The 18,253-nt window shown below is 38.2% G+C and overlaps 1 protein-coding gene across 2 annotated transcripts in view; it reads right to left on the minus strand.

Annotated features, from left to right (window-relative positions):
• Positions 1–9,414, minus strand: part of BRDT (bromodomain testis associated) — a 48,715-nt gene extending 39,301 nt beyond the window's left edge. The window contains exons 1-5 of one of the 2 annotated variants that reach the window (XM_055083957.1): positions 9,220–9,414; positions 8,326–8,463; positions 6,037–6,151; positions 1,560–1,729; positions 528–878 (exon numbers count right to left, since the gene is read on the minus strand). In XM_055083957.1, the coding sequence (XP_054939932.1) occupies positions 528–878; positions 1,560–1,729; positions 6,037–6,151; positions 8,326–8,463; positions 9,220–9,408 (963 nt within the window). In that variant the 5' untranslated portion in view covers positions 9,409–9,414. The remainder of the gene's footprint in view (positions 1–527; positions 879–1,559; positions 1,730–6,036; positions 6,152–8,325; positions 8,464–9,219) is intronic. The other variant, XM_055083956.1, reaches the window with a different exon arrangement.
• Between the last annotated feature and the right edge of the window lie 8,839 nt (positions 9,415–18,253).

An 18,253-nucleotide genomic window follows, 5' to 3' on the forward strand; every position in this document is an offset into this window, starting at 1 on the left:
TACAATGAGTAGTCATTCAGGAGGAATACTGAGATAATGCATCATTTTGAAAATGCTACAGTTCTACTCTTTTAGTAGTTTCCCTTAAAATGAATATACATAATTAAATTTTTCCAATAATTTAAAGCTTCCAAATCAGCAATAAAGAAAACTTACCAATCTGGCAGAAGACCAAAAAATGCAGAGAGGATTAGAAACCACATAAATGCCTTGCCAAAAAAACCTTTTTTGTATTATAATTATGCAAATTAAAAATACTTTTAATATACAACAAGAAAATATCTACAAAGTGAAAATTCAGGGTACAGAGTTGTATTACATACTGTAACTCAAACATTGTGGTAAATAACCATGAATGTGTTTGAACTGAAGAAAATAAAAAGATACACTTTAAAATGTTCCCATGATTTACTTCAGGTGGTATGACTACTGGTCATTTTTTCTTTTATCCTTTTCTGAATTTTAAATTTATGATGACAAGATTACTTTTATAATCAAGAAGTTTCTCCTATTAACACAACATTTACCTTGATGGTTCCAAGATCCATTGGATTTTTCACAATATCATAGTAGTTATGGAGTCCCAAAGCATTAACATCAACAGGATTATAAAAGGGCCATGCATATGACAAGTGTTTCTTTGCAAGCATTTCTTTAAGAATCTCATCACAGTGCCTTAATTGTTCAGTTACTTTAACATTCTTTACAACTTTATATTGTTGCTGAGAATCCATCAAAACATTTGTCAGCACATTTTCTTTTATAGGTGGCATTTTCCCTGATTTTTTTTCTGTAAGTGTTGGGGAAGATTCACCACTTGCTGTAACTACTGAAGCTGTAGGAGTTGTATTTGCTTTCCTCTTCACACCCTTTGTAACCTAAAACAAAACAATTTAAAAACAAAAAGAAAACTATATATAAGGTGACATTCAGAGCAACAGTTTTCACACTTTGATCATTACCCTTATCAGTTAAAAAAAGGAAATGATATTTAGCACCAAGTCTTCCATGTAGTAAATATTAGTAAAGGTTAATTTTTCTTTCATAGGTAAAATAAATAGTTCAGATATTTCCTTCCCACATCCCAAAGAACTGTCTGGTACAAACCTTTGAGACCAATGAAAGATGGGGGGGGAAGTCATGGTTATATCAAAAAAAGTTTCTGAATACCTGAAACCAGCTAGGGTATACAATTTTTAAAAAGAAAATTATCAACCCACCAAGTTGTGAGCCAATAAAAGTTATATAACCCAAAAAAGAAAAAAAAAAGTAGTTGGACAACTGATATTAATACTACAAAGATACTAAATCAGTTCAAGTTCTACCTAAGAAATCTCTAAAATTTGGTTTGCCTCCCAGGTCTCTGTTCACAAAATGTACACAGACAAAAAGATTGACTGCTGTATGCTGAAGATCAATTTTCTTATCAACTTAAAAAAAGGTATAAACTAACACACCATTGTAAAGCAATTATACTCCAATAAAGATGTTTTTTTAAAAAAGGTACAGACATCACAACAAACTTACACTGAAACATTTTAATGCTACAGTAAACTTACTTGGGTGCCTGTTTGTGAGTCAGAGTTCAGTGGAGCACTTTGTGCCATGTTTGAAGGAGAAATAGATGTTTCGGGAAATACAGAGGGAATTGCTTGCTGCTTAAATATTTTTTCCAGTGCTTTGAGGGATTGTTTTTCTTTAACAGAAATTGCTACATTCTGTTGAGTATCTAGTAAAGTGTGAACCAGAGTCAGTATCTGAGTAAAACATAAAACTATTTTTCTTTTAGCATTCTATTTTAATACATTTAGTTCAGCTTTTAAAAATATAAACACAGTTTACACTCCCATTCCCCTTTGAAACCCTCCCACACATACTTGCTGACAATTAGACTGATTTAGATATAATACTGGAGACTTCAAAACCTGTTATATTAATGGTAGGTTTATCAGTTTTATTCAAAAAGGTGCCTAGCTTAAACTCAGACTAACAGAGCTCTGTGATTTTAGCTTCAGGTTGCTGTAAACCCGAGCAAAAATTTCAGACACCGTGGTGATAACTATATGGTACTACGTGAGGTCTTCAGAATGCTCTGCATAAATATCCTAGGACATTTGTTTCAGATAGTCCATCACTGGCTAACACAGAACAACAGATGTAAACATAATTCTCTTATCAAAGGAACATTTGTGCATGTTCTTTTGCCCTATATGTTCCCAGACAGTGGTAGGACTGGAGACATTTGGATCACATCACCTTGAAATCTATTACAGTCAGCACTCAGTATCCATAGGTTCCACATCTGCGGATTCAACCAACCTTGGATACAACAGTCAAGAGGCAACCCAGGGATATGGGGGACCACTGTACTATGCCATTTTATATAAAGAACTCGAGCATCCGAAGATTTTGGTATCCACGATGGGTCCTGGAGCCACTCCGTTGTGGATTCTGAGGGATGACTGTATTTCAAAAGCCCATCCTTCCATCTAGGCAACTCTATTCTTCTAATTGCCCAGGCCAAAAACTCTGGAGTCATCTGTGACTCCACTCTCTCTCAAACCCAATTTCCAATCCATTAGCAAACTTTTTTGCTCTATCTTCTTATCCAGAATCCAACTATTATTATAGGTGGTAATAACCCTGAATTACTGCAGTAGCATCCTACAAGGCCTTCTTTCCTTCTGCTTTTTACATCCTATAGTCTATTCTCAAAACAGCAAGCAAAGGAATCTTTTAAAATTCAAATAAGACAAGGACACTTCTGCTCAATGTTCAGTGGTTTCTAATCTTCTCCTCAAGTAAAAGCCAGTCCTCACAATGGCTTGTAAGGAACCATATGACCTCTACTTTTTCCCCCTACCTCTGTGCTCCTTCCAACCTCACTTTCTATCACCCTTCTCCTCACTTATTTCACTCCAGACTACTGGCCTGCTGTCCTCAAGTTTGGTAACCATAAGCAGACTATTTTCTCTGCCTGGCAGGAGACAGCCTCACGGCTCACTTCAACACTCCCTTCAGGCTTTACTCAAATGTCACCTTCTCAAGCCACCCTATATAAAGCAACCCTCTCTATTCCACTACTCTTTAGTTCTCTTATTTTTTCCATGTCATTATCATATTTGACATACAACATAGAGTATCCCTGACTCTCCAAATTCTATAAATCTGGGAGTTAACAGAACACAGATGGACTTTACGAAAATATCTAATATCAAGCCCTGAAAAATACCTCAATATTTAGAGATTGAGTAGAAGAGGATGATAAGGCCAAGAAGACTATAGAATGGGAAGTAAACCCTCACAACTAGTGTGCACCAAGAAATAAAGGCATTTCAAGAGACAGTAGCCTTCTAAAGCAAATGATAGGGATCAAGTAAAATGAGAACAGAAAAATATTACTTAAATTTAGCAACATAAAGACTACTGACAAGAACCTTTCTAGTGATGTAGTAAGGCTAGAACCTATACTGAAGTGAGTTCATGAGTATGTAAGAGGAAAGCAAAAAACAGGACAGTGGCTGGAAGGATATAGGGAAAAGGTGAGTTTTAACGATGAGATACTAGAGAATGTTTACAGTATAATAAAACTAACCTGATAGAGAATGAAAGATTAATGATGCATGAAACAAAGGGGATAACCAAAGGAATAAAATCCTTAAGAAGGTAAGGAGGGAAGCAAGATCCAGGTCATAAATGAAGGCAATGGCCCAAAGTGATGGAAGGGAAAAGGCCTTTGCCCTAGCTGACCCCCCTGCCTGGAATGTTCTTTGTTTATAATCTTAACTTCTCAATGAGGCCTACTTTGAATCTATCACATATGTCTCTTTCACTACTAGAATGTAAACTCCGAGATGGCAAAAGTTTTTGTTTTGTTCATTGATATATCCCAAGAATACACAACAGTGTTCTGGTACATAAGAAGTACCCAAATATTTGTTCAATCAGTAAATCAACACCAATTCAATTCAAAGTACTACTTTAAAAATTTTTTTTCTTTGCCATAAAGTATCAACATGTAACCACATTATTTAGACTAGCTACCATAAGTATCAAAATGTAACCACATTATTTAGACTAGCTACCATCACATGGCAGTTTCCCTACCACTGTGCATAAAAAGTGACATGACTTAGGCAGTAGAAAGCTCCTACTAAAAGTTACTTGGAAACCTAGACCTTCACACCAAAACCAAATCCTACCTATCTGTCAAGGCCAAATTCAAGTTCTATCATCTCTAAAGCCTTTCCCAGCTTTTCCAGTGCAAGTCAATTTCTCACTCTTGAACCATAGCACACACCACGTGTAATTTCACCTGACACTTATTGTAATACATTGCCTTATTATTTTAAAAAGTTTTATTTCTAACTTAAATGTAAATTTAAACTGAGAGTTAGGGTGGTTATACTTTTTTGTAGTCCCAAAGTATGTGCCTTATAGGTACAAACATCCAAGTAGGTACTGACAGAAAAACAAAGTCAAAGAACTTTTGTCTAAGGGAAACCTATGCTTTTAGCAATAATCTGAGCACCTGAAATAAGTAGCTACAACTTAACCATCAAGAAACTGTTAAAGTGTTTTAAAGGAAAACATTCTAAAGGTAGGTAATTTTCACCTTGCTAGAGATAATATTTTAAGTCAGCAATAATTATCACCTTGTTTTAACAATTTAAGAAACATACTGATCTATGTGTTTTTTGCCTCACAAGGGCTTATCTTAAACCTCTTGTGGAAACCTATGCTTATATTGTCAGACTTACGATCAATCTTCTCCAAAAATAAAAAAATAAAAACTTTATTAAATAGTGAGTATCTCACAGGATGGATGGAAAGCAAGCTATAAGTCATGACCCATCCTAAAGATCTATTAACAACCAGCAAAAAAGTACATCATACTATCAATAAAACAACCTCAACCATCACCTGAATTGGTACTAGTCTCATATGTCCCAGCCACTTAACATATACTTTACAAAAATTTACAACCATGAAAGCTAAATATCTTCCAGATATTATAGATGAGGAAACTAACATGGAATGATTAAGGAACTTAACCAAGGTTTACAGCTTCAGTGACCCAAAGATAAACCAACATTTGACCTATGACAATCTTGATTAACCTCTACAATAAACCCATCTGAATACTTAAGATTAAATTTATAACTTCATATTTAAATATTAGGATTATTAGCAGTAAAACACCTCCCCCTAAAGTTCTGAGTTAAGAGCTAGAAAAAGAGAATCTTCAGACCCAACAGCAACATTTCATTCTTAGCTATGGGATCTTCTGACACAGAGAAATGCTGGCAATTTTGGCCCTCTTAATTAGTATAGCACAGATACATGATCCACTAAAATAGTAATAGCAACTATGAATTATTTGCTGCCTACTATGTGAATGGCACTATTCTATAGGAAAGTTTACTCCAAGGCCATAATCTATACAGTCCTCCCAATCTGGTATGATAGCCATCCTTGTGCTCAAGGTTTAGCAGATTGTTTAAAGGGACATTTTATTTTATTTTATTTATTTTTTTTTTTTGTGGTATGCGGGCCTCCCTCTGTTGTGGCCTCTCCCGTTGCGGAGCAAGGCTCCGGACCCGCAGGCTCAGCGGCCATGGCTCACGGGCCCAGCCGCTCCGCGGCACGTGGGATCCTCCCAGACCGGGGCGCGAACCCGTGTCCCCTGCATCGGCAGGCGGACGCGCAACCACTGCGCCACCAGGGAAGCCCGAAAGGGACATTTTAGATGTAGAAGGACTTCTAGATGTCTACCTCCTTTCAAGTATTTATTATTTATTTATTTATTTTTATTTATTAATTTTTTCTGGCCATGCCGCATGGCTTGCAGGATCTTAGCTCCCCGACCAGGGATCGAACCAAGGCCCTTGGCAGTGAGAGTGTCAAGTCTTAACCACTGGACCGCCAGGGAATTCCCAGGGATTTACTATTTAATTCTAGTCATTATACTTACACACACATTCAAATATATATGAAAAAGAGAAAGAAAGAGAACATAAACCTTTTCTTGCTTACCTTTCTTTATTCTTTCCTTACCACCCACAACTTGCTCTTCTTGTGGCATCTGAGATAATTTCTGCCTGAACAGCCTCTCTAGAGCTTGTGCCATAAGAACAATGTCATCTCCAGGCTAGAAAATATATAAAATGTAACATAAGTTTACACAGTATGGTCACTGTATCAAATTTCTATAATTCAGGCTACCTTAGTGAAGGCAGTGCCATAGTACTCTTAGACAGTATTTACTAAACAGTATTTATCGCTTCTAAATTAAGTATAGCAGCTCACATTTAAAATTCTAACATCCTGGGGCTTCCCTGGTGGCGCAGTGGTTGAAAATCCGCCTGCCGATGCAGGGGACACGGGTTCGTGGCCCTGTCCGGGAAGATCCCACATGCCGCGGAGCGGCTGGGCCCGTAAGCCATGGCCGCTGAGCCTGTGCGTCCGGAGCGGAAAATCCCACATGCCGCGGAGCGGCTGGGCCCGTAAGCCATGGCCGCTGAGCCTGTGCGTCCGGAGCCTGTGCTCCGCAACGGGAGAGGCCACAACAGTGAGAGGCCCGCGTACCACAAAAAAATAAAAAAAAATTCTAACATCCTACCCCTATAACTTCTAAAAAGGACTGAGGATGTCATTCTGAGCACTAAGGGTTAAAATCCAACCAATCCTACTAATACAAAAAGGTAATCGAAATTAGAATTTCTACCTTACAAATAGGTTAAAGCAAAACTTGTTCATGGCTGTGAAAAGTACGTCATGGTTTGACTGATGTGATTCAGTTTTCAATTAAATAAGCAATAAAGTGACACTGTAGAGCTAAGTTTAGCACAGGCTCCGGACGCGCAGGCGCAGCGGCCATGGCTCATGGGCCCAGCCGCTCCGCGGCATGTGGGATCTTCCCGGACCGGGGCACGAACCCGTGTCCCCTGCATCGGCAGGCAGACTCTCAACCACTGCGCCACCAGGGAAGCCCAGAGCTAAGTTTTTAAAATCTTAACTATCTGCTTAGAAGTCTTCATCTTGCTTTACTTGACTACTGAGAAAAAACTAAATTACAAAGCAAAGCCTAAAGCAGACACCTATTTCTAAGTTAGGTAGTTCAGGAAAATTACTGAATTTTGTTTGAAAAAATTAAATGTAAGAGGACTCTACAATTATTAAATTAAAATGAATTTGCCAATGTTACTTTCAGAATACCATTAGCTCTAATTTTTAAAAAATTCATATTAGCTAATAGTCTTAAATCTATTATACATAAGGTGGCACTAATGATTACCTTGGAAACTAAACCAACATTTCTATTACATTTCAGTGTCACTAGTGATTTTGAATAAATGGAATATAAGTTTAAAAATTTTTAGATAGCATAGAACAGCTTGAAAAGGATGCAGTACTTAGGGAAACAGGAATCCTATATGGAGGAAAGTTGAATACACAAATCCAATTTTATGGATGAAGACAAAAGTGAAGTTCAAAATGTCCACATATATTATCATACAGGCTAACACATTAACACAAATGCAAAACTACTACTGAGATATAACACAATGTGTCTGATCTTTAAGTTAACTTGTACGAAGTTTAGAAGTATATAATTTGGCCTTCCCTGATGATGCAGTGGTTAAGAATCCGCCTGCCAATGCAGGGGACACGGGTTCGAACCCTGGTCTGGGAAGATCTCTCGTGCTGCGGAGCAACCAAAGCCCGTGCGCCACAACTTCTGAGCCTGCGCTCTAGAGCCCATGCTCCGCAACAAGAAAAGCCACGGCAATGAGAAGCCCGCGCACCCCGCTCACTGCAACTAGAGAAAGCCCAGCCCAGCAACAAAGACTCAACTCAGCCAAAAATAAATAAATAAATAAATTTATTGAAAGAAAAAATAAGTATGTCATTTGTTTGGCTTCTTAGATTATAACTAGAGATCCATACCATAAAAATTTAACCAAGATTAGTGTATAATAAGATTTATCATTCATATTATAACTAAAATGGCAGAAGTGTAGTAGAGAACATTTTGAGATAACACTTTATTCACAGAAACCAGCAATCATTAGTATTTTACTTTTTAAAACATAATAAGCCATTATACCTATTCAGACAAAAATATAGCAAAAAATATGGCAAAATGAACAAATATTGATACATGAAAATTAGGAAATAAAGTAAAAAACATTATCTTTAAAAATATGGAATGTACCCCAGGTCAAGACTTGAAATTTGAAATCAGCACACTTGTTTATACACATCTCTTTGCTCTGTATGTAAGAGAAAAGAATTAGCAAGTATAGCATAAGGCTTACAGACCTTGTTGTATAAATAACAATTTGAAAACATTGTATTGAAGTCTTCTATACATTCTGAAGCTTTCACATAATATTTATGTTCCAAGCGCTTCTTGATTGTATTTAAATCCACTGGGTTTTTTATAATGGTATAGTAATCCTATGGTGTAAGAAGAAATTCTAAATGTTAGTAGTAAGAATGAATTCACTACAACAATTGGTACACAAAGAAATTTAAGAAGCTATACACCTGTTACTAGAGAGAGCAATTGATTAAAAGTGATAATATAGAAACCAAAACCTTTTGCGATGAGAAACAAAGTTGATTACCATGGCATTTTTCTTCAGATAGAAGGAAAAAAAAAGCCAATAAAGAAAGAATAATGAAATAATATAAGAGTAGAACCATTCTGGAAAATAACAAGGGCATGAAGAAAAAGAAACTAGAATTTATGGAGTCTGACAAATCCAGAGTACGATCCCAGCTCTACAGTTTACTAGTTATATTACAAATTACTTAACCATTCTGTTATCAGATGGCTAAAAATTCTTAATATAAGACCTAAAGTTGAATTCTGTATGTGAAACACCTGAGTCTGTCAGGACGTGTCAAGAGTGACTTCTTGGAGAAGGGAACACTTATGACAACCTTACACCAAAAGGTCAAGGGACATATGCTATATACAAGAAAGCATATGTTGATACTTACAATTTACCACAACTTGCTAAAATGAGAATTTCAATGCTCAGAAAAACGAGTTTTTTGTTTTAGGAAAAAATACTCGTTGGGATATTCTTTAGTGGTGCTGAATAATTTGTTTATTAAGTTAAATATATTTCATAATATTATTTCTATCAGAGGATATTTACAGGGTTTTACTTGTTTTAAACTAACATAATTATAAGACACACTCACGGGCAACTTTAGTTTGACAGCATCCACAGGCTGCTGAAAAGGCCAGGAAAAACTATGCTTCCACAAAGCCTTCAGGACAACTTTTTGTAGATACTGCAGTTGATTCGTCAATCGCCCATTTTTCGTAGTATTTATATACGCTGGTGGTGGAGGGTTAACAATAGCTGTTTGTTGACTTGGCAGAGACATTCTCAACTGCTTCAAGTCCTTATATTCTAGTGTTGTCTATAGGTACATGCCCTAAAAAACAAACAAAAAAAGAAACCAGAAAACAAACAACAAAAAAACTGAGTTTTTTGGGGTTTTTTTTGCGGTACACGGGCCTCTCACTGTTGTGGCCTCTCCCGTTGCGGAGCACAGGTTCCGGATGCACAGGCTCAGCGGCCATGGCTCACGGGCTCAGCCGCTCTGCGGGATGTGGGATCCTCCCGGACCGGGGCACAAACCCGTGTCCCCTGCATGGGCAGGCGGACTCTCAACCACTGCGCCACCAGGGATGCCCAAAACTGAGTTATTTTCAAAGCACCTTTAAAATGGTTTTTATAGAAACAGAAAAGTTTTCTTCAAGAGTAGCAGATTTCATATTTTAAAGCATATCATGACTAGGACAACAGGAAAAAAAAAGAAGAAAAAAGAAAAAAAGAAAAGCCAAATGATAAATTTATTTGTAAACAAATACGAACCTTTTTCTATGTAAGTACTAAAAGTTGTTTCATTATGTATGCCTCCATTTTGGATGATTTAAGTTATTCCAATCTTTTACAGTAATTTCTTTCTGCCTTTCTTAAACACAAATTGAGGCCTTAGCAGGAAAAGTCTATAAATTCCTGGTAAAAATGAAATAACAGGGAATGTTAAAGAGATGGTTAAAGAATAACTATCTGAGTATAAAGTTATTCTACAATTATTAATCAGTGAAGGGAGAAAGGCAAAGGAATTTTTCTGGCTAATTTAAATAAAGTGATTTATTTTAAAAGCGAATTATTAGTAAGAAAAATGACAAGTGTTAATATGCTACTCTTTAGTGAATATTTCTACACCTAAAATAAAATAGTTTAAAGCTTCACGAGTATTTCAGAAAGACGGTATCTAACATTCCTAGACAACATTATTACTTTAAGGATAAAAGAGCAAAGGTACTACCAAGTGTATCAGCAAAGTATGACTATTAAATAAATTGTCCATTTTTCAGTGTTAACATTTAGCCAATTTACCTTTTTTTTTTTTCATTAAAGCAGTGTTAGTTTTCAGCTCTTGCTGCATATTAATCACTTGTGGATCCTTCGTTTAAACTTGTGGCAAACTACATACAGCATAAAATTTACTATCTTAACCATTTTAAGTGTACAGTTCAGCAGTGTTAAGTATATTCATATTTTTGAGCAACTAACCTCCCGAACTTTTTCATCGCAAAAAACCCAAACTCTATACTATACCTATTAAACAACTCCTCATTCTCCCCTCTCCCCAGCCGCTGGCAACCACCATTCCACTTTCTGTTTCTATGAATGTGACTACTCCAGGAATCTCACATAAGTAGAATCATACTGTATTTGTCTTTTTGTGACTGGCTTATCTATTTTAGCATAATGTCCTCAAGGTTCATCCATATTGTAGCATATGTAAGAATTTCCTTCATTTTAAGGTTTAATAATATCCCATTATATGTATACACATTTTGTCTCCCCATTCATTCATTAACAGACACTTGAGTAGCTTCCACCTCTTGGCTATTGTGAATGGTGCTGCTATAAAAACACGGATGTATAAATATCTCTTCAAGATCCTGCTTTTAATACTTAGAGATATATCCCCAGAGTGCAGAAGTGGAACTGCTAGATCATATGGTAATTTTATTTTTAATTTTTGAGTACATTCCCACCATCTACAGGGTTCCAGTTTCTCCACATCCTCACAACATCTGTTACTTTGTTTAATAGTAGCCATTGTAATGGGTGTGAAGTGTTTTGGATCATTTAAAAAATACCAATGCCCTTCTGAGATGGCCCATCTACCAAGGTCCTCTTGCCTTTTGAGACGGACCACACTCTGTCTATGGAATGTGTATCTCTCTAAATAAATCCACTTCTTACCTATCAAAAAAAAAAAAACCCCAAAAAACAAAAAAACAAAAAACGAATGCGTAGGTCCAAACCTCTGGAGATATAGCTTGAGAATCAGTTTTGTTTCTTTTTTAAGTTCTCTGGACATTCTGATGTGCAGTCAGGTTTCGAACCACTACATTAAAATGAATTAACTTGGAGATGACGTATAATTTTATCTCATCATTTCACTTTTCTCCTCATCTTATACAAATATGAACTAGAACTCAATAAAAAGTCATTGATGGGGCTTCCCTGGTGGTGCAGTGGTTAAGAATCTGCCTGCCAATGCAGGGGACACGGGTTCGAGCCCTGGTTCGGGAAGATTCCACATGCCGCGGAGCAGCTAAGCCCGTGCGCCACAGCTACTGAGCCTGCACTCTGGAGCCAGCGAGCCGCAACTACTGAAGCCCACATGCCTAGAGCCGGTGCTCCGTAACAAGAGAAGCCACTGCGATAAGAAGCCCACGCACTGCAACGAAGACCCAATGCAGCCAAAAATAAATAAATTAATTAATTAAAAAAAAATTCTGGTTTACTTTGATAATCACATAATAATGTAGCATCACCTTGTCAATCATTCTACGGTTCCATGGGCAAGTTGCCTGAAAATCAGATCCCTTTTGTCTACACAATAGCTCATTATAAAATAATCTTGGGAATTCTGGAGAAATTCTTAAAGATAACATATCATTTATGGATTTCAAAAAATAAACAAGTTTATTTGAATTTTAACATCCACATGGTTTGAATGGTATACCACAAAGTTTCCTTTCCCACTGCTGTCCCCCAGCCAACCAGATCCCCCTCCTTACTCTTAGCAATTTCTTGTGTATCCTTTTTGAAACTGGTTCTTTACACTTAATTCATCTTAGAAAATGTCCCAGAGCAGCCCCCTCCCTCTTTAATGCCTGCATAGTATGTAATCTTATGGATGTGGACATATGGATATTATAAGCAATGTTGCAATGAGTATCTACTCATTAATAAGTAAATATATCGTTGCATATATATGCCAATACCTATTGGATATATTTCTTCCTTTCTTCTTTTTCTTCTTTTGGCCTGGCCTACTGGATTTATTTCTATTGACAATTTCTGGGCCGATGCATTAAATTTTGCTAGATATTTAACTGTTCTCTATAGGTTATTCCAACTTATAGAGTGAAATTTTAAACTTCTAAGAAAAAGAGCCTTTGGGGTTGTTGTGAATGTTTCAGTCATCCCTGACAAATACATATAGGCCAAAGATTTCCTGAAATGCACACATAAGCTAAAAAATGTTTCCAAAATGTTACAAGAAAAATATAAGTTATTTTGCTGTGTGGTGGCACTTCTGGTTGGGTTCATAGATCTTACACATGCAGGGAAGCAGTACAGCATAAAGAGCTTGGATTCTTTAAGAGTTCTCATCACAAGAAAAAAAATTTTTTTTCTATTGCTTTAATTTTGTACCTATATGAGATGATGGACATTTACTAAATGTATTGTGATAATCACTTCATGATATATGTAAATCAAATCATTATGCTGTACACCTTAAATGTATACAGTTCTGTAAGTCAATTATATCTCAATAAAACTGGAAGAAAAAAGAAAACAATAAAAAAAAACCCCCACTGTCTAAGGATCTATTGGTCTCGTCTGATTTTCTAATTCAGTTTGGTTTCGTATACTTTATTAACATTTCCTGAAATTTACCTTTTTTTCCCTGTTTTAAATTATTTTTGCTTAAAAGCCTCTGGTGTTATATCCCTCAAAGCATTCTCTTTTTTTTCTATTTGGGTTTTGTTAGGTTTGTAAAAGACTGCTAGGTTTGTAAAACCTAGCAGTTTGTAAAAGACCTATTTATTAGGTTTGTAAAAGACTGCTTAATAGTTTTGTTTCAAATACTCCTATCTCCTGTATATCCTGAATAAAAGTGGTGATAGTGAGATGAAAAAAAAAGTTTGGATTCTGAATATCAGATGCCTCTAGGGCTCAGAAAGATCGAAAGCAATCTGCCCTGTGATGAGCTCAAATACTGACTCCAAATCCTGCACCATCAAATTAGCCATCTCCAGTTCAAGGGAGAAAATGATTTCTTCGAAATAAAATCAGGCTTTATTTAAGGTCAATCAGGTTAATTTGTAGAAAATGTATATTCTTCACAATGGTTCAGTCTTCTCATCTGCTCCTCCCTCAATTTTCTTGTCTGAAATCTTTTCCCAGATACTCTAGATAACACCCCTGCTGAAGGTCCTTGCTCTCTTCTGCCTGTATCTTCAATACTTCTATACTAGCTTACCCTCCATATAAACTTTCTCAAGTCTCCTTAAAAATTCCTCTCTTGATCCTATTCTATCCTTGTAGTCTCAATTTCTCTCTTCTGTATTTCACACCAGAGCATCCTAAAAAATAACAGTCTTCACTCCCCACATCACACATGACTTTTTCCTGCCATTCCTCTAAAACTCCCCTTACACTAAGGTTAATACTTACGATATTTACTTGCTAAATCCAATGGATTCTTTTTGAATCTTATACCTTACTTCACCTCTCAGCTATATCTGTCACTAGACTATTGTGACTCTCTTGAAACTCTTTTCTGGTTTCCAGGATACCACTTTCTCCAGATTCTGTTTGTTCACTTACTAAATATTTACAAAGCACCTACAATGGTGGCAAGCACTGAGCTAGGAATTGGGGGATACAATAATCTCTTTACAGAGACTTATAAATAGGCAATTCCAACAGGATACATATAATTATTGCTGTGACAGAGGTTAAGAGGGTGCTAAGGGAACAAATAGGTGGGTCAGATTAGAATTCCAGAGGAATTCATCATCTCATCTTCTGCTAACCCATTAATATCCTCCACAGTTTTTCCTTTGTCTTCTTTACTACTTTTCTGCAGATCTCAGCCACTCCAAGGCATCAAATACCTCTAAACAACTGACTCTTGAATATAAATTTACATATTCTGAATACTTATGGTGTTCCTAATTTCCATCTCTCAAACCACTCCTTTTGTTCAATCACTTGTTATCTCCCACCTGAATTCATGCAATGGTGATGCTGTGATTTTTGTTCAGCAACTTAAGATCATACTCCTCAACCTATAGCCCTTCATGACATACCAATAAACAAACCCTCTCATGGTCCCTTGCCTATATCACTAGACTCACCTCTTGCTACTCCCCAACACGGTGCCAGCCATGTTCAAAAATCTGCCAGTTTTCCACTGTCCCACCTACTCTTGTGCTCACACGTCTAGGCTTTTAGAAAATTTCCCCTCCTCACCAGAGCTCCCCTCTTTTTTTTTTCGGTACGCGGGCCTCTCACTGCTGTGGCCTCTCCCGTTGCGGAGCACAGGCTCCGGACGCGCAGGCTCAGCGGCCACGGCTCACGGGCCCAGCCACTCCGTGACATGTGGGATCTTCCCGGACCGGGGTACGAACCCGTGTCCCCTGCATCGGCAGGCGGACTCTCAACCACTGCGCCACCAGGGAAGCCCTCCCCTCACTCTTTAGACTAACTTCTATTTCGTCTCAAGACCCAGCTCAGTTATTGCTTACCCAGAACCCTCCCTTGCTCCCTTCCAACAACCCGGGCCCTTCCCACAGGCCCCAAAGCACCCTGTACATACCTCATTTTAATTCTTAACACAAGCCAGCCCTTGGGGCCTGCCCCAACTCCAGATTCCGCAACATCCAACAGAGGGTTTAGTATGTTCCAAGGGCTTAATAATGTTAGTTGAACGAATAAATGAATCAAGGATGGGAAATTTCCTGTCAGCTACAGCTAAGGCTCCGTGCTTTCTCCTGCATTCACGAAACTACAGTACAAGCAGCGATCCATCAATCCAAGACCTAAGAGAACTACAAAGACCATGAGTGTTTTTCAAATGGGGAGGTGGTTGGACCACCATCCCTTGGACCAACCTTCCTCTTCTCACCCCTTCCTTGGGAAAAAAAATAACAACCACCACCACCAAGCGTTTAAGAGAAAAGCCAAAAAAATTTTAGAGGGTCCACTGGGGCAACGAGCTTGCAGCTGGTAAGGCCACAGGAAAGTAACTGGCAGCTCACCTGGGCTGCAGGCACACGCCGGGATGGACTCTCTAACTGCCTCTGCTGTTGCACAATGTTGATGGGGGAGGGGAGGAGAGGAAAAAACGGTTATTCCCCACCCAGGGTGACAGCGAGGGCTCAGATCCCAGTGTAGTGCTTCCTGCAGGGGCCCCCTTACCCCTGTGGAAAGGACCTTCTCTGACCGTCCCCTTCAGCTTGCACGAGATGAAGAGCTGCACGGAAGTAGCTTTCCACCATCCGTCGCTGCCAGCTCTCGCCCCAATGGTGGCCGCTAGCGGGCAGCAACAGGCGCCTTTATTGGAAACCCTCCGCGGGCAACCTGCCCATTGGCTGGAGCGTGTCACGTGGCCCGGCCTGGAGTCCGACCGCCAAAAAAGTGCTTGAGGTCTGAGCTCTGCGGCCCCAGGTTTGAGCGTGGATCGGAGGTCATTCACTCACCAAGTGCACGTTTGCTGTGTGCTTTCTGAATGCCAGGCCCCGTACAGGGAGCTGAGGATTTAGGAGTAGGAGCGCCGCCCTGAAGGCGTTTACCGTCAAAACAAGTCAGTGGATTAGCCCCCATGTCGTTTTGGGGATTCGTGAGTTTTGACTTGCGGTGTTGTCATGTTTTTCATACTTTCCTCCCGCCCTCCCTAAAGCTCCATTCTCTTGAACGTAGTGAGTGCTCAGCATGTGGTAGCAGCTGAGGTTGGAGCCAACATGGTTCATTGGGTTTAAAATAGCACTTAAGATCTGTTTCACAACAGCTGAGTAAGGAGACTGAGTTTGGATTTTGAGAGTCTTGACCACTACCTCATCATTATTCGTGGATGTGAATTAGAAAAATATATTCAGCACAGTAATTGCCTTTTGGATCCAGCTGCAAACAATGTTTCTAAATTCTTTAATATTCATTCCTAGATGGAAGGGTGGATGAGGGAGGGGAGGACAAAAACAGCTGACGAACTGCTTGAGAAACCCGTCAAAAACCAATCAACCTCCAGTTTCCTGAAGCTCAAATCCGAGGGTCATTAACAGCTTGGCATGGCTTGATTCAGTCGCTTTTATGTGAGAGGAAAGGTCCTCAGGACTAAGTGTTCACAAGAAAGCCACACACTACTAGAGGTCAACATAAATAACTAGCTGCAGGCATTTTTACGTTAGAGAGACTCTTCTTACTCAAAAAGCTGAAAATGCTTTTCTTTAGTGAAAGAAAGGACTAAAGGTCTTTACTTCCAAGTAACCCAATGACCAAGAATTGTGTGGAAGAGTTAATACCATAGCATTTACTTTATTTAGATTTAATACTTGTGTTCTTGTTTTTGTTGTATAAAATCTCATTATGGAGGGAAAAGGTAAGGCTTAGGGTGTAACCTAGGTACAGACCTCTGGTGTGACCATCACACCATGAAAGAGCTAAGATTAGGTCTTACTGTTACACTCATTACAACTTAATTACATAGCACTTATTACTAAATTGTACTTATATAGCCATGGTTATATTTCATGTCTTATTTTCCCCACTAGGCAGTAAGCACCATGAGTGCAAGGTATCAAAAGCCTCTAAAGTGTATTATCATTGAGTATATTATCCTTTGATCCTGCTGGGTTTTAAGAACTGTGACAAAATCACATTTGAATTAAGGGTGGGGATGGGTGGGGAGAGGAAGTGTGACAAAACCAGATTTGAGTTTTTGAAAAACTTAAAATGGTTGCAAAATTGAAAAGATATGGAGAATGGATTTATTAGGGGGTAGACTCCCCAGGATTTGGTGTTAGATGGGATGTAAAGATGACTTGGGGTTTCTGGCTTGAAGAAGGCACCATTTATGGGGAAGGGGATTGTAGGAGGGGAAAGCAAGTTTGATGGAGTGGGGAGAGCATTAGTTCAGTTTTTTGGGGGGGCAGTTTATTTTTCCTTCTGTTCTGTTCTTAGTGGAATTTCTATCATTTAGCTGATTGACTTTCAAGAGTTCTCCTTAACTTTATCTTCCCATTCATTCTATTGATTTTTTTTAATTTTATTTTTTTAATACAGCAGGTTCTTATTAGTTATCTATTTTATACAAATTAGTGTATACATGTCAATCCCAATCTCCCAATTCATCACACCACCCCACCCCCTGCTTCCCCCCCTTGGTGTCCATATGTTTGTTCTCTACGTCTGTGTCTCCATTTCTGCCTTGCAAACCAGTTCATCTGTATCATTTTTCTAGATTCCACATATATGCGTTAATATATGATATTTGTTTTTCTCTTTCTGACTTACTTGGCTATTGTAAATAGTGCCGCAATGAACATTGGGGTGCATTGTGTCTTTTTGAATTATGGTTTTCTCTGGGTATATGCCCAGTAGTGGGATTGCTGGGTCATATGGTAATTCTATTTTTAGTTTTTTAAGGAACCTCCATACTGTTCTCCATAGTGGCTGTATCAATTTACATTCCCACCAACAGTGCAAGAGGGTTCCCTTTTCTCCACACCCTCTCGAGCATTTATTGTTTGTAGGTTTTCTGTTGATGCCCATTCTAACCGGTGTGAGGTGATACCTCATTGTAGTTTCAATTTGCGTTTCCCTAATAATTAGTGATGTTGAGCAGCTTTTCATGTGCCTCTTGGCTATCTGTATGTCTTCTTTGGAGAAATGTCTATTAAGGTCTTGTGTCCATTTTTTTGATTGGGCTGCTTGTTTTTTTAATATTGAGCTGCAGGAGCTGTTTATATATTTTGGAGACTAATCCTTTGTCTGTTGATTTGTTTCCAAATATTTTCTCCCATTCTGAGGGTTGTCTTTTCATCTTGTTTATAGTTTCCTTTACTGTGCAAAAGCTTTTAAGTTTCATTAGGTCCCATTAGTTTATTTTTGTTTTTATTTCCATT

The sequence above is a fragment of the Physeter macrocephalus genome, chromosome 4 (assembly GCF_002837175.3).
Source record: "Physeter macrocephalus isolate SW-GA chromosome 4, ASM283717v5, whole genome shotgun sequence".
Lineage (NCBI taxonomy): Eukaryota > Metazoa > Chordata > Mammalia > Artiodactyla > Physeteridae > Physeter > Physeter macrocephalus.